The sequence below is a fragment of the Canis lupus genome, chromosome 10 (assembly GCF_003254725.2).
Source record: "Canis lupus dingo isolate Sandy chromosome 10, ASM325472v2, whole genome shotgun sequence".
In the NCBI taxonomy this organism is placed as follows: Eukaryota; Metazoa; Chordata; class Mammalia; order Carnivora; family Canidae; genus Canis; species Canis lupus.
In genome coordinates this window covers 23,391,368-23,408,787 of record NC_064252.1, presented here as the reverse complement: position 1 = coordinate 23,408,787, position 17,420 = coordinate 23,391,368, and the positions used below count along the sequence as shown (strand labels likewise).

General features: G+C 40.6%; 1 protein-coding gene across 1 annotated transcript in view; it reads right to left on the bottom strand.

Moving 5' to 3' along the window:
- The window catches only part of ARFGAP3 (ADP ribosylation factor GTPase activating protein 3), a 51,772-nt gene that overhangs the window by 21,394 nt on the left and 12,958 nt on the right, over positions 1 to 17,420 (bottom strand). The window contains exons 5-11 of the mRNA XM_025457565.3: positions 16,100 to 16,183; positions 12,071 to 12,158; positions 7,310 to 7,369; positions 5,932 to 5,978; positions 5,145 to 5,287; positions 1,541 to 1,669; positions 581 to 703 (exon numbers count right to left, since the gene is read on the bottom strand). Of these exons, the coding sequence (XP_025313350.1) occupies positions 581 to 703; positions 1,541 to 1,669; positions 5,145 to 5,287; positions 5,932 to 5,978; positions 7,310 to 7,369; positions 12,071 to 12,158; positions 16,100 to 16,183 (674 nt within the window). The remainder of the gene's footprint in view (positions 1 to 580; positions 704 to 1,540; positions 1,670 to 5,144; positions 5,288 to 5,931; positions 5,979 to 7,309; positions 7,370 to 12,070; positions 12,159 to 16,099; positions 16,184 to 17,420) is intronic.

Here is a 17,420-nt window from a genome sequence, read left to right as displayed (position 1 = left end):
GAGGAACCTCCCAAAGTGAGTCAGTTCAAGTTCAAACTTGTTCTGCCCCTCGGGCCCTGGAGCCTGAACCGTGGCACTCACCACGGTCGGCTTCGGCTTCACATCGGAGTCAGGCAACTTGTCCTCATCTGATGGTGAACGCTGATGGACCAGAAGCTAGCGTACCCTGGGAGCCTTTGGAGTGCATGAGTGTTTTCCATGAATCGATATGCACACACAGCAGTGTTTACTCAATACTCCACCCTGCCAGCTGGAAGCTCCAGGAGTGGGTATCCTGACACAAAAGGATCTGGACCTCTGGGGTCTTGTTTAGTTCTCCAATTTCACACTTAGATAAACCCAAGTTCCCACCTATAATTTTAACGCTTGGTTGCTGTTTTTATTACCAAACATCTTAATATTAGCAAACATGGTCCACTTATGAATGTTTCCCCAATTTTTTCCCAAAGGACACCCTTGACTCCAGCTAAAGCTTTTAAAAGCAAAGAAATTAATAGATTTGTATTTGCTCCTAATACCAATAAGAGAGTCACTGCTTTGGAAAACAACAGCCCTTTAAAGCCAATTTTTAGTGGATTACCTCGAGCTGGAAGTAAAATAGGAGTCATCACTGTCATCACTGTACTTCTTTCTGGGCTTTGCTACGATGGGTGTTTCCTGTTCGATGGTCTGCATATCTGAAGTCACGGAATGTGAAATACCACTTGAGGAAACAGAATAAAACGGGAAAAAATTACATTAGTTCATGAGGACACGTGTGTTCACTGAGGAACATTTTATTTTTTTATTTTTTTAAAGATTTTTAATTTATTTATTCATAAGATACAGAGAGAGAGAGAGAGAGAGAGAGAGAGAGGCAGAGACACAGACAGAAGGAGAAGCAGGCTCCATGCAGGGAGCCTGATGTGGGACTCGATCCCGGGTCCCAGGATCACACCCTGGGCGGCAGGCGGCGTAAACTGCTGAGCCACTGGGGCTGCCCTAATCTCTACTTTCAAGAACAATAAAAATGTATTAGTGGGGTTAAAGACACAAGCAATAAAAACAGCATATATATTTTTTGGCGTAAGCACTGAAAATCCTTAGTGAGGACTGGAACAATGCGAATTAAATAAAATACAGTCACACCTATCAGTTCTGTCTGTGGCGTCCACTTAGCAACAGGTCAGGCCTATTTTCTTTTATCTGAGATTCGAATTTGGAATTTTTCATGCTATGTTGGCTACCAGGGTAAAGGAAAAAATTGAAGGAAGGAAGGAATCAAGAAAAAATATGTCTCACACTGACGTTAATAAGGAAAAGCCATTCACAATCAGCAACCCGGTTTATTTATTTTTTTAAAAGATTTTATTTATTTATTCAGGAGAGACAGAGAGAGGCAGAGGCACAGGCAGAGGGAGAAGTAGGCTTCCTGCAGGGAGCCTGATGCAGGACTCGATCCCGGGACTTCAGGATCATGCCCTGAGCCAAAAGTAGACACTCAACCACTGAGCCACCCAGGTATCCCAGCAACCTGGTTTAAATCCTGGAAGCCACATACCTTCTGCAATTTCCAAATCCCATGCCAAGTCTCTCCGACTCTATCTTTTTTTTGCCACTCATGTTCACCTTCTCGTCCTTTTTCATTTGAATTTCAAGATCCTTATAGGCTAATCGCAGTGATGAAACGCTGCCAGAAAAACCAAATGCTCCTTACATTAGATTTAATTCTGTGTTTTCAAGTTAAAAAGCTAAGCAAAATTAAACAAGTCACTTATAATTTGAGCTTCATGTTTCTTTCCGTAACTAATAATTATGAAGGCAAATTGGCCTTTTTTTCTCCTAAAGGTCTTTTTCGAGGAGATGCTTGAGAAAATTTGAATGTGTTTATAACCACTTTTTGATTGCTGTTGATCCCACCTTACAGTTCTAGTTCATATCAGCTATCATCGAATAATAATAGTAAAAATCAGAATTCCTTCCTTGGATTAATATTCTATTTATACTTCCACATTACATAGCAAAAGTATAAGGTTAGTCTCATTGGTTTGCTTGGTTTAAGTACACACACACACACACACACTTACATATTTTTGACTTTACAAATAGATAAAATAAGGAGTTACTTAATTGCAAAAAGATTCTTCAGAGGATCTCTATATAATCAGGCACTTAAAACAGAGTACTCATTCCTCAGCTACCAGTTCCTTCTCTGCTATCAGACACTAATGATGTGTTTATCAAGCACCTGTTATGAATGATGCACCAAAGGGGTAAAGAGAGGTACACAACACTGTCCCTGACTCTCAGATTTTTTTTCAGATTTCTAACCATGTTATAAATACTCAATTTTTCATAAAGGAAATTATGCCTCTATCAGCAAAAACAAGAGTATCTTATATTAGTAAGACAGCAACAAAATTTTGGGCCGCTGACAAGTGCTACACCTATCTTATCAGGAACTCTAAGCCATTACCCATTTTATAAAACTGTGTAAAATGTCATGAATTCCTCATAAGGCACTATGTAAATTCCACAATAAGATAAATACATTTCTCTGTATTTTTTTAAAATTTTTAAAAATTTATTTATGATAGGCACACAGTGAGAGAGAGAGAGGCAGAGACACAGGCAGAGGGAGAAACAGGCTCCATGCACCGGGAGCCTGACGTGGGATTCAATCCCGGGTCTCCAGGACGCGCCCTGGGCCAAAGGCAGGCGCTAAACCGCTGCGCCACCCAGGGATCCCGATTTCTCTGTATTAACAAGGGAATGAAAATGGAATTTCTTACTAGAAAAAGAAGTCAATAGAAAATAGAAAAAAAAAATGAAGAAAAAAAATGCTTCTGCTGTTTCCTTCCTTAGTAAGTCAAGCAGGATGTGTTTTGTTTTAATCTGGCAGTTTGCATTCTTTACTATTATTCCTACAGAACAGGTTCCAGCAATGTATTCAGTTTTATCACTTAGAAAGTAATACCTTTGAGTATGTTTTTTGGAGGAAGACAACAGATCTGTTGAAAATCATGGATAAAACTGTAGCAACGGATTCTTCTGGAGAAGATGAATGGATGGAAAAAAAAAGTTCTAGTAGGAAGAGAGGTGATGGGAGAGCCTTCCTTCTGGGGACCTGACACGGGACTGGGTCTCCTGTGCATTAAAAGCATGCACGTTACTGCCCGGGCTTCCCATAACATGTGACACGAGGCTGCCAGCACTGATGGAATTGAAGTGCTCGTGCCAGCCGCAGGGAGGGCTTGCACAGCGCCCAGAAGCAGCCAGGGAAGCAGCTCTGCCATGGCACGGCCTCTTCCTCTTCGACTCTCCTGCCCCAACTGTGCAGACTCCTCCGAGGGTGGGCCTGGGAACTGCCAGGAGAGGAGGAGGATGAGGCCACCTCATGGACACTGAGAATTTCACGGGCTGATGAGAGAGAAAAATGCTGCTCCTGACAGTCTACTGAACTGAAATAGCTTTATTTACAGCCATTAAAAAATTCACTTGCATCTCCCTGTCTCTCATGAATAAATAAATAAAATCTTTAAAAAATAAAAATAAATTAAAAAATTCACTTGCGGAAGAATACACTTTGTCGCATCTTAAAGATAAAACATGCACACTTTCTCGGGCTGGCGCAGGCCCGTTGGATGGAACTGGGCTGCCAGCAGTCCAAGCGGGAGGGTGGTATTTCGGGCACAGGCCAAGAAAGCTGTCAAAGCGGATTCCCAAATCAGATTCGTAAACACCGCTTGGCCCGCATCTTTGCGTGTATGCTGTACTCAGCCGTCCTAATGAAAGCTACCAGCTAAGGCTGGTGTGGCTTCTAAGGTTCATGTGCTAATCTCCATCCAGCTGACCTGCAGGGAGGGAGCTGGAGCTTCCTGTATTCCCTGTCTTCTGATGTGACTAGACGCTGGATTTTATTTTATTTTATTTTATTTATTTATTTTTTTTTAATTTTTATTTATTTATGATAGTCACACAGAGAGAGAGAGAGACGCAGAGACACAGGCAGAGGGAGAAGCAGGCTCCATGCACCGGGAGCCCGACGTGGGATTCGATCCCAGGTCTCCAGGATCGTGCCCTGGGCCAAAGGCAGGCGCCAAACCGCTGCGCCACCCAGGGATCCCAGACGCTGGATTTTAGACGCTCCAGGAAAACCACGCACCCGCAATCTGTCCACAGCCCCTAAAGCTTCAGATTTGACCTTCCCTTTTCCCAGGGTCAAGAACCTCGATTGGAGAAATTGAAGTGAGGTCTGTGAGGAATGTAAAATGTACAGTGGGAAGTACATTTTACAGAAAGCATTTCAAACCCTACTTAGCCTACCTACAGTTCAGTGCTGCCCCCTGTGCTCTTCGAGGTAAATGACAAGGAGAAATAGCTTCTCCGGGCTTAACAACTAGAAAGCCCCTTAGCAAACTGTTAGTATGAATGGCAAGAAATCACACTGAGCACTTACATGGCACCAGGGACTGTTTGATGCACTTTGATGGGCACTAACTAAGGTAATCCTCAAAGCATTAAACCTCATAAAATGAGCATTATTATTTTCTTCAGTCTACAGTAACTCAAGCCCAAACTGGTAAGATACACATGAAAAGGAGAGACCAGTTAAGTAAAATCAACAGTAAAATACCAGTTAAGTAAAATCAACAGGCGTAAGAACTAGGAACCCAAGCTGCCTTTCCCCTCTGTGTCGTGGTCACCCTGCTTCCTCCTCTCCCTATGATCCCCCATACCCAGCTCATGCATTCTCCAGGCGGCCACACCACTCTTCTGTTTCCAACACAAATAAAGCCTCTCAAGAGCCTTAAGTGTATACTTATAACCATTCTCTTCCTGGCCTCCTGGCTTCCAGTTTCTGCCCCATTCTGTTGGTCCTAGTCTCACCACCAAACTCACTTTCCAAAACACACCCCCTTCATTCTGGCTGTGGCGGCTCCTCCGCTCAGATGAAATGTAAAACGACTGGCCTGACTTCAAAGTACGCTACATTAGCATTCCAATGTCTCCAATCCGGGCAGTCCCTCTCCCCAGCACCAACACAAAAATAAATAAATAAAAATAAAAATAATAATTACATGGCATTTGGAAAGCGAACCTCAGAGCCGTTTGGCTAATAGTTTTATTCACTAAAAACATTCCTGTAACTAAATTAAACTTACATGGATTCTTCCTTAGGTGCTGCCCTGGCCAGACGGTCTTCCTGTTCCTTCATTTTATCTACAGCTTGGGCTTGTTTTTCAATTTCATTAAAGCACGTATTCGTCACTTTCTGGGCTCCCAAACTTCCTTTTTTGGCCCCAAGCTAGAAGGTATATAAAATTAGATTCTACCCAAATTGTTTGAAAGCTTTTGCAGCAACAGGTAACATATACTGAGGTTTATTACCTGCCAGGCCCTGTGAGCTGCACTTTACATTTGTTCTCTCACTTAGTCCTCATGACCCGGTCAAGTTGGCATTTTTCTTATCCCCAGTTCACAGATGAGCAACTCAAGCCCAGGTAAGTTAAGTGACTTGATCAAGATCCCATAGCCACTAGGTGACAAAGTCGGAATTCAGACCCTGGCGCCTGCCTCCAGAGCAGGAGCTCTACAGGGAATTGTGACATCCGAAAGCTCAGCCTCAGCGGATGACAATCCTCCAAGCCTTGAGTGATGGCTTCGCTTACAGAAATGCAAACACAACAGAACTCCCAAGGAGCCTCCATTGATTCCTTTTTTTTAGAATTTTGTCATCGACAGAAAAATGTCACCAAACCTTTATTCTAGAAAATCCTCACTACGTATAACATTCACCTCATTGCACAAAGCATAGGTTCTCTATCAAAGCCACATGTATTACACACAATATGGCTCAAAATAAATAAGAGGGAAATGACAAATGTGGCTTTCTCCAGAGCATGGGCTATTTTAGAGCTGACCTACTAGGTAATTACACACAATACTCACTCCTCTTTTTGCTTGATTTGGTTTCTTTTTTATGATAGAGGACACCTCTGCCAAAAAATAAAAAGTAGAAAGTCAGACCAATAGAAATACATAATTTTTTTATTTTTAGTGTATCTTTAAAAAAAATCTTAAGACATCACATATCATTATTTAAGAGACTATAACATTTTCCACCTTGGTTTGTCACCAGGAAGACTCAAGCATATGAGTGTATTTTAGATTAAGAGCTTGGTTAAATGGAGTTTCTTGGTATTTCCAAGTAGTAAACCAAATTCAGAATAATGTTTTCTGCACACCACACTGAAGAGAAAAAAAGAGCCTGGCCTGACCCCATACACTACTTTCTTCAGGAGCATTTCTTATGTGTATTAAACAAACTCTCCTATTAAGATCTGCTCTCAAAAACTTTTAGAATTATTTAAAATAATAAGTTAACCAGGCATTATGTATACAACTAAAGCAGTAATGTGCTTTTTCACCTTGACTTATATACAAATTTTATCATATTAGTCAATAAGAATTATAAAGCATTCCATTATTTTCGTAGTAGTAGTACTTTCTAAATTGCACAAAAATGTATGATGCTTTAAGATAGAATTCCTTAAAAACTGTTTTCTGGGTAAACTTTAATTATAGGTTATATATTCTGTTTCTAGAATTATGTTTAAGAGACTCAGTAAGAATAAAATTTGAACCTTTTTTCTTGCAAAGATGAGAATGTGCTTTAATAGGAAAAGACAGCATAAAACCATAAACAATGAAAGATTCAAATTTAACCCTAATGAGAATATAAAATCATTACATTTCAAGTGTGAAAAAGATATCTAAAGAAGTTTTTCTTTCCATCACCTCCCTTTGGATCCATGTGGCAGTAGTCATATAATCTGTTCCCAACCTCCTACAAGGCTATTAACACAGGATGAAAATATCTGGAACATTTCTAATAGTTTAGCTATTTTTTCACCAAAGTACTTGCTTTCCAATTAATGCCACATGGTATGCGCTAATTTCAGAATATAATTCCCTCATAATGAAAAATTAAAGACCACTGTAAAATCAGAAAGAGAAGAAAATACTAGAAGTTCTGGAGTCAATGGGAATGACACGGTGCTCTGCTCATGCTCATGGCAGCACAATGCAGATGGGCAAATCAACAGTGTCAACAGCCACCTCAGCCAGGTAAACCAGCTGCTGCAACTCATGGGCCTCTCGCTGGCTAAAATGGAACAGCATTTTTTGCTCAATAAAATCTTATTAATTGATTAATGGTCACAAATGCCATATTACAAAATGTACGCAGAATGTAAAGACAAGATTCACTGTTTGTCCTAATGAATCTCACTCTGTAAATCAGAATATGGAGTTGTAGGCATATTACCTGAAGCAGCCTTCGTCGGTGCATTAAGACCTTCCACGCTTGGTCCTTGTTCTGGTCCACCTGAAAGTTAAAATAAATTGATATTAATGTGGAAAAGATACTCATCAAATGTGCTTTTGAATATGTAATAAATTCTGCTTTCTCGGTACCACGTATCTTACCTAATTTTGTCAATGACTGTTTTTCTGTTTAGCTCCATACTCTATTTTGTCATTGTAAGGATTTTGATAAAAAAAAATGAATTTTATGGGCAGCCCAGGTGGCTCAGCAGTTTAGCGCCAGCTTCGGCCCAGGGCCTGATCCTGGAGACCCGGGATGGAGTCCCATGTCAGGCTCCCTGCAAGGAGCCTGCTTCTCCCTCTGCCTGTGTCTCTGCTGCATTATCTGTGTGTGTGTGTGTGTATATGTGTGTCTCTCATTAACAAATAAATAAAATCTTTTTAAAAAATGAATTTTAAAAGTCCATTAAAATAGAAGTGTACTTTTTATCCTGTTGCTTTATAGGATAAAAATGTTAGTGGTCTTCCTAATTAATATCATTTGAAATTCTCCTTATGGTCTGCTGTTTTAAAATAAACTGTTCCGAGATCCCCAGTACATATGTGGATTATACAACCAATATATGTTAACATTTGTAACTTCTAACACCAATCATATCAATGATAGAAACCTACATGATTTTCGAGTGTCAGGAAATCTGCCCTGTTTTCTAGTTTGCCTAAAAAATGATTCTGGTTAGGAAATTCTGTCTTCGTTTAAAAAAATATTTTGTTATCTTAATTTTATTCCTTTAAAAATGAATAAACAAAATGTAGTCTATCCAGGCAATAGTCTATGCAAATCTAGTCTATCCAAGTAATCTTACTTGGCCATAAAAGGTAATGAAGTACTGACATGAGCTACGACATGGATGGACCTTGAAAACATGATGCTAAGCATCAGAAGCCAGTCATGGAAGATGCTACATTGTTGGATTCCACTAATACAAAATGTCTAGAACAGGCAAATCCTTGGAGATGGAAGCAGGGGCTGGGGGCAGGGCAGATGGGACAGGTCATGGGTACAGGCTTTCTTTGCAGGCTGTGGAAAATGTTAAATACATGGTGAAGATGGTGACACAATCTTGTGGATATACAAAACCACTGAATTAAACCATTTAATTTTTAAAATTTTTTAAATTTTAAAATGTGTGAATTATAGGTCAATAAAGCCATTATTTTAAACAGGGCAGGCCCAAAGGAGGTATAGAGGAAACTCATCTGTCTTATTTTTATATTTATTTATTTTAAAAGATTTATTTACTTGGGGGCGCCTGCGTAGCTCAGTCAGCTAAGTAAGTGTCTGACTCTTGATTTTGGCTCAGGTCATGATCTCAGAGTCATGAGCTCAAGCCCTGCACTGGGCTCCATGCCTGAGTGTGAAGCCTGCTTAAGATTTTCTGTCCTTCTCCCTCTGCCCCTCTCTCATTCACGTGCTCTCTCTCTCAAAAACAAACATTTATTTATTTGAGAGAGAGAGCACACACCAGCGAGGGTGGGGGCAGAGGGAGTGGGAGAGAGAATCCTCAAGCCGACTCCCATCCCAGGACCTTGAGATCACGACCTGAGCCAAAATCAAGAGTCTGCCACTTAGCCAACTGAGCCGCCCAAGAGCCCCTATAAATATTTAAAAGCTAAACTCTACTTAGGGCATTTAAGTAGGCAGAAAAGGATGAGTGAGAACAATGGCATTTTGTGGAAAAAGGACTGACTGCACATTTGTTGATTATCTACCACGGGCCAGGAACTGCTGGGCAGTGGAGGACCAGCAGAGGATCTCAGGACCCACAATCCATTGGTCAAAATTCCTTTGTTCTTCCCTTTCACTATGTAAGCCTTAAATTGACTTCAGACTGCACCCGATCACCCTCTGCTGACAAGGGAACTTTAAGGCTAAGCCTACAGAGCTGAGAGCTGCTGCTGAGACTGGTAGGGAAGAGAGGAGGAAGTGCTGCTGCAGGGGTGAGGGGAGGTGGAATTCTGAACAATAACGCCTTTAGGAGGAACTCTTCAGCTAAGAATGTAGACCTTAAAATATTTACAAGAACAGGGGCGCCTGTGTGCTTGGTTGGGCATCCAACTCTTGGTTTTTGGCTCAGATCATGATCTCAGGGTCCTGGGATGGAGCCTGGCATCACAATGGGCTCCTCGCTCAGCAGGAAATCTGCTTGAGGATTCTCTCCCTCTCTCTCCACCTCTCCCCCACTCACTTGTGAGCACGATCTCTGATAAATAAATCTTAAAAAAATAAAATAGGTACAAGAACAAAATCTTGTTTTGCATTTAGTCACCTTAGTTTCTCATTAGTAAAAGAAACGAGATCTGGACTCCAGGGGTTGCATGGACCTCCGTGCATGTGAACTTCAACCTCAAAAGGCCTTTTATGCTAATTAGTTGTAATAATAACAATATTCCATCTGTCATCTGCACTTTCAGGAGGTACAAAGCCCGTCTTTTCTCTGTGTTAGGAGACTGTTGGGATTATTTTTTCTCTTCTGTCTTTATGGATGATGACAAACCAATCAACGGCTCAGGTGGATTACTTATCTTAAAAAACAACCTCTCCCTGGAGGAGCTCACAGCCCACTGAGCCAACAGGGCATGGTAATTCCCAGAACCAAGGTGTGCTGCGCTAAGAGGGAGACCAGACACATAAATGTGGTTGTGACTAGGAGTGCCGGTAGGGTGGATGTGGCCTGTGTGAGGCAAGGCCCTTGAGCAGAGACTCCAGGAAAGATGCAGCCACATGACGGCCAGGGGAGATATTCTCATGGCAAGCAAAACATAAAGCAAACATAGGAGAGAACTGGAGGGCCAGTGTAGCTGCGGTGCCGGTTTAAGAAATTAAAAAGCTAAATACCACTTCACTTAGAGATGTGTTCTTAGCAGGCATTTAGGGTCATTTGCACAAAAACAAAATGGGCAAAAAAATCACATATGATCACGTATGATCAAATCATACGAAACCCAGCCATGCCAAAGTTCTTTGCATATTAAGGAAACAAGCTTTCTATCTACAAATTGCAACTGTTTATCTCTCGTCTTTAAAGCATTTCTTCAGAACAGAAATGTTCTATTTGTAATAGATCTGTTGATCTCTTTCAGGAGGCTTGAATATGCCTAGAAGGACTTCCCAATTCCAGGAGGACAGAAAAGTTTTACCCATGTTTCTTCTAGTATCTTCATATTTTCATGATTTATATGTAAATCTTTGATTCAATTGAATTTAGGTTGATGTAAAGAGTAAAGATGGAATTCTGCTTTATTATTTTTTCCAAAATGTTAGGCACTTGTTCCAGCTCCATTCACTGTTTCCCAGGATGCAAAATGTTCCCATCCTGGTTTGCTGACAGGTCAACTCCTAAGATCAGTAACATTAAAAAGAGGCATCCTAAAATCTATTGTTTGATGGAATCTCAGACATTCTTACCCTTATGCCTATAATTCAACACAAATGAAGTGACTTTTCCTTACAGCATGCTCCCCAACCCCACTCTCACAGAGATCTGAATGACCACTGTTCAAGGACTCTCTTCTTGATAAATACCAGTTACTCTCCAGCCCTCCAGAAACAAAACAAAACAAAAACAAACAAACAAAAACCTTTGCCAGAAAGTTTCTCGAGTAAGAATCTTAGTCATAAAGTTGGCTGAGTGTTTGGTCCTTCCTATCTCACCAAGTTCCCAAAAGTAGTTCTATGCTCATTTTTTTTTTCTACGCTCATTTGATACCAGCCAACACTTCTTATGGAGCCACACCCCAGGGATTCCCTGTATAGCTGTCAAACGTTGTTAATTTACACACCTTATGGCTAACAAAAAATGTTCAATCTTAAAACAGAAAAAGTTGATGTCTTGATCCTTGTTATTCATATCACATAAGTGATTTTTTTTAATGCAAGCAATTGATATAGGTATATTTATAATAAATATAATCCTAGAGCACCTATGTGGCACAGTTGGTTAAGCTTTCAATTCCTGGCTTTGGTTCAGGTCATAATCTCAGGGTCCTGGGATCAAGCCTCACATCCAGCTCTGCTTGAGATTCTCTCTCTCCCTCTCCCTCTGCCCCTTCTGCTCATGCTCTCTCTCTAAAATAAATAAATAAAATTTTAAAAAATAAATTAATATAAGCCTATACTAAAATCACCAAATGCAAATCACTAGATATTAACTACAGAATCATTTTTAAAATTGAAACCTTGTTCTTCTGAGTATAGAAGTAACATACTCATTATACAAGTTCATTTACTTCACAACTGTATCAAGTTGAAGGTAAAAAGTAATTCAGTTAACAATCTGGCATGTACCTTCTAGCATGTTTTCTGTGTGTAGATGTTTTTGTTTCAGTTTCTTATAAAAATGAAATCATACTCCATGTTTAGTAATTTTTTTTTTACCCACTATATAATCTACCAGGGGCATCTTTCATTATTAAATACAAGAATCTTATTTTCTTTCTTTCTTACATTTACTTATTTATTTTAGAGAGAGAGAACACGAACAGGACAGAGAGCGAGAGAGAATCTCAAGCAGACTCCACACTGAATGTGGAGCCCAGTGCGGGGCTTGATCTCATGACCCTGAGATCACAACCTGAACCGAAACCAAGAGTCTGATGCTTAACTGACTGACCCAGGTACCCCAAGGATCTTATTTTCTCATAGTTTCATAGCATGCCATTGAACCAAAGGATAGCTTTACATGACAGTTCTGAAGACTACCTTCATTATTAGCTGGAGTGGTTTCCACATTCCTTGGTGGCAAAGAAGATACTTCTGGCTGTGCTGAGGCCCACCCTGTGCCACTCACCTGCAGCAAGGTGAGAAAGGCCATCAGTAAGCAAAAGAAAAGTCACAAAAAAACAAAGCAAAGGAAAAGCTAATAATTTAATAGTTACCTTCTAAGTGCCTAGATTAGAAGGAAAGATAATATTAAAACATGTCTATTCTTTTTTTTTTTAAGATTTATGTATTTATTTGTGAGAGAGAGAGTGCACACGTGGTGGAGAGGAGCAGAGGGAGAAGGAGAGAGAATCTCCAGCAGTCTCTGCCGATCCTGGAGTCTGATGAAGGCTGGACCCTGAGATCATGACCTGAGCTGAAACCAAGAGTCAGATACTTAACCAACTGAGCCACTCAAGACATGTCTGTTCTTTTCTTTCTTTTTTTTAAACTGAAGTATAATTAACATACAGTGTCATATTAGTATCAGAGTATTCAACACTGGTACATTACCAAGGGCTCATCAAGACAAGTGTGCTCTTGGGGTACCTGGGTGGCTCAGTTGGTTAAGTGGTTAAGAGATTTAGCCGAGGGTCAGGCTCCACACTTGGCAGGGAGTCTGTTTGAAGATTCCCTCCCTCTGGCCCACCCTACCCCACCCTTAAAAAAAATAAACCTTAAAAAAAAAAAAGATAAGTGTGCTCTTGATCCCTTTCACCTGTTTCAACTCTCCCCCACCTCCCTCCCCTCTGGCAACCACCAGTTTGTTCTCCGTATTTAATAGTCTGGGGTTTTTTTAAGAGTTTGTTTGTTTTGCTTCTCAAATTCCACATATGAGTGAAATCATTTGGTATTGGTCTTTCTCTGACTGATTTCTTTTTTTTTTTTTCTTTTTTTTTTTTTCTCTGACTGATTTCATTTAGCATTATAACCTTTTGGTCCATCGATTTTGTTGCAAATGACGTCATTCTTTTTTATAGACCAATAATTTTCCATTATACATACATCTTCTTTTTTTTTTTTTTAATTTATTTTTTTATTGGTGTTCAATTTACTAACATACAGAATAACACCCAGTGCCGTCACCCATTCACTCCCACCCCCCGCCCTCCTCCCCTTCTACCACCCCTAGTTCGTTTCCCAGAGTTAGCAGTCTTTACGTTCTGTCTCCCTTTCTGATATTTCCCACACATTTCTTCTCCCTTCCCTTATTTTCCCTTTCACTATTATTTATATTCCCCAAATGAATGAGAACATATAATGTTTGTCCTTCTCTGACTGACTTACTTCACTCAGCATAATACCCTCCAGTTCCATCCACGTTGAAGCAAATGGTGGGTATTTGTCATTTCTAATAGCTGAGTAATATTCCATTGTACATACATCTTCTTTATCCATTCATCTATCAATGGACACTTGGGCTATTTCCATAGTTTGTCTATTGTAAATAATGCTGCAATAAACAGCAGATGCATATATCTTTTTGAATTCATGTTTTCATTTCCTTGGGTAAATACTCAGTAGTGGAATTACTGGATCATACGATAGTTCTATTTTTAATTTTTTGAGGAACTTCCATACTGTTTTCCACAGTAGCTGCACCAATTTGCACTCCCACCCACAGTGCATGAGGGTATGTTTTTCTCCACATTCTTGCCAAAATTTGTTGTTTCTTATGTTTTTGATTTTAGCCATTCTGACAGGCATGAGGTAGTATCTCACTGTGGTTTTGATTTACATTTCCCTGATGATGAGTGACGGTGAGCATCTTTTCATGTGTCTGTTTGCCATATATGATTGAATTTTTCTCTAAGGAACATCGTCCCTTCTCTTGATTTATTTATTCAATTACCTATTTCTATTAGAGTGGACTCATGGATGTTTATTTATTCTTTGGATTATAATCCAAACGGTCATTACATAATTTGTTGTTGAAGTTTTTCCAGCTTTGATCATTGGGAACTCCTTCTGCTTGGTTCCTGAGTCCTCTTGACATGCCCTCTCTGTCACCCTCTCCACCCAGCACTTTCTCACTTTTCAGCACTACAAGATGCTCCAGGCTTAGCTGTCTTAGTGGTCCCAGTCCTAGAATCTGCCATTTCTCCAGAGGTAGACCTGGTTCCTCTTGGCATTTAGAAATCCAGATGTGAGTGGCTGGGTGCACTTGTGTACCGGCATGTCCCTGTCTCTGGGCCCCTTGGTAGACAGAGCCAGGTAATATATCCGTGTGTGTGTTCACCCATGGAGACACACATATTTGTCATCAGTGCTCCATCATGTGTGTCTGCACGTGTGCATGTGTGTCCAGAGAGACACAGCAAAATAAACATGAGTTCATACTAATTCTAATTCCATACTAATTCCAACATTAGTCCACACCAAACTCTTCCTCTGTCTCCTCCTTTCAGCCTGTCGTTTCTATTCCTAACACTTCTCAGCTACTAGTCTGGATATTTTGTATCTTGTTCTATATTAAACAAGAGGCAAAGATCATGACAGAGTGTCTTATCTTTTGTTTTGTTTTCTGTTCCCTTCTTTTTTGATAACTACTTCTAGTAACTACTGAACATGTAGGTCAATGAACATGTATGTGTACATTATAATAAAAAAAAAATCAAGGGTTAGCAATGTATACACCTTTCCACATGTGTACTTGAAAATGGGTTAAAGAACAGGTGGAGCAGTAGTAAGCAAATGCACCCCCACCCTAGTGGGACCGGGAGGAGGAAGGGCAGCAAACAGACATCTGAGGCTCTAAGCCAGGGGCCTGCACACATTTCCTTAAAGGACCATTCAGTAAATATTTTAGGCTGTGAAGGTCTTATGTTCCCTAATCTTAGTGACTTGGGAATTATTACTGTTGCTCCTACCAGACCACACAATGAAGATAAGGATTTTGGCACAATGGCTAGAGGCTTACTCTGTGCCAGCTCCTAATTCCTTGCATAAGTACTGACTTCATTCTTTTACTTAAGCATGGAACCCAACACAGGGCTTGATTTACAACCCTGAGACCAAGATCTGAGCTGAGATCAAGAGTCAGATGCTTACCCAACTGACATTCTTACAATAGCCTTGAGATATGCTCTAGGTACACAGCTAAATTGGGACAATGAGATTCAAACTCCTATTAAAACTTGGGTTTAGGGCCATTAGTTAAGCATCGACTCTTGATTTTGGCTCAGGTCATGATCTTGGCGTCGTGAAACTGAGTCCCACATTGGGCTCCACATTCAGTGGGGGAAGTCTGCTTGAGATTCTCTCTCCCTCTGCCCCTCTCCCTGCTCACACTCTCTAAATTAATTAATTAATTCATTAATTAATTTTAAAAAAATTCTTCATTCTTTGTGAGTTCCACAGTTCTCAACTGAACTGTGGCAGACCACTAGTAATAATTTCTCAGCCTCCCTCACAGCTAGGTACAGAAGTATAACTAAACACTGGCCACCGGGACACAAGCAGAAGTAATATGCACTACCTCTACATTTTTTAGTAAAAGGATTGGGCACTTGCTTTCTTAGATGCTTGCCCCCCTTGCCATTGCTGCAAAAGGTCATGAGCTAGCGCAGACACTTTGGAGCTTGAGATGGAAGCCAACATGTGGAAAAGAGCAAAATAAATCCCTCGGTCAACCCTGGACAGATGACTTCTGAACTGTTGATGGAAACTGATTTCTGTCTTGTTTAAGTGACTATATTTCAGGGATGTTTGTTAGAGCAGCTTAATCTGTCTCCTGACTGAAACGTTCAATTACACACCCTTTATAACTGCAAGAGTAGGAATACTTTAAAATAGTGTAAGGTGGGCAGCCCAGGTGGCTCAGAGGTTTAGCGCCACCTTCAGCCCAGGGCCTGATCCTGGAGACCCAGGATCAAGTCCCCAGTCGGGCTCCCTGCATGGAGCCTGCTTCTCCCTCTGCCTGTGTCTCTGCCTCTCTCTCTCTTTTTCTGTGTGTGTGTGTGTCTCTCATTAATAAATAAATAAAATCCTAAAAAAATACAATAAAATAGTATAAGGCATAATACATACCTCAGGAGAAACATGAGAGGCAAAAAAATCTTCCTCTTTTGGCGGAGGGGTCAAAGGTGGAACCACACAGCTATCCAGCCAGAGCTAGAACAAAAACATATAGCACTGCTTAGCCCTTCACCTGCCTTTAAAGGGTTTTATTTTATACTCTCATTCCCCTTCTAGAGACCTGTTTGGTAAAGATGGGTACTTTCCACTACTATACAATCAGTACGTGCCTACATGGGGTCCCTGAGCACATTTTAGTAATCCCACTAACCCACTAACCCACTAACTTATGCTTCCAAATCTCGAGGATGTCACCTACCAGATCCACAAGCCGTTTCTGAAAAGGAATGATTGAGGATTTAATTTCTAAGCGCAGGTTCCAAAGTACAGTCAATCCACGAGAATAGTGGGTTCTGTATTTGCAACTTTACCCACCCGTCAGAGTTTACTCGTAACCCCCAAATCGGTACTTGAGACACCTCTGTGGTCCTTCACAGACGTGTGCGGACCAGCAGAAAATTTGAGCCACCCAAGGTGCACCTTCCCGGCTGAGACTGAACAAGGTGATGCTCCGCCTTCTCGTTTAAGCTCTCCAACACTAAATGTGTCCTTTCTGTGGTCTATTTAGTGCCACATTTTCCACATATTTGTGCTTTGTTGGTGATTTCCTTGTTTACAGGCCGTCCAGGCTAGGCTGCAGTCCTCCTAATGCTCCTAAGCACATGCAGGCTGTGATGTGCCTCATAGAGAAAATAGTGTCAGGTAAGCTTCATTCAGGAATGAGTTCTAGTGCTGTGGGCAGTGAGTTCAATGTTAATGAGTCAATAACTATAGATTAATAATATATTAAGTTATATCTATTATATATTAAATATTTTTATAGCAATATACTAAGTATATCACATGCTTAATTACATAATCTGTTCAACAAGGAGTCCGTAGGGCACCTGGGTGGTTCAACAGTTGAGCATCTGCCTTCAGCTCAGGGCGTGATCCCGGAGTTCCGGGATCAAGTCCTGCATTGGGCTCCTTGTGGGAGCCTGCTTCTCCTCTGCCTTTGTCCCTACCTCTCTCTCTGTGTCTGTTATGAAAAAATAAATTTTTAAAATCTTAAAAAAATTTTAAAAAGGAGCCCTTAAGCAGAAGCACATGTAAAATGAGATTATGTACTGATCAGCTGATGGAAACATTGTGACCAGAAGCCTATAGGAGCCTAGCCTTCTATTTCCTGTAGGAGTGATGCTTTGGCATTTACTCATTCAAATGCTCACAGCAAGCTCACAGAACATAACTGCCATGAACAATGAGAATCAACTACAGGTTGTTTCCTTGC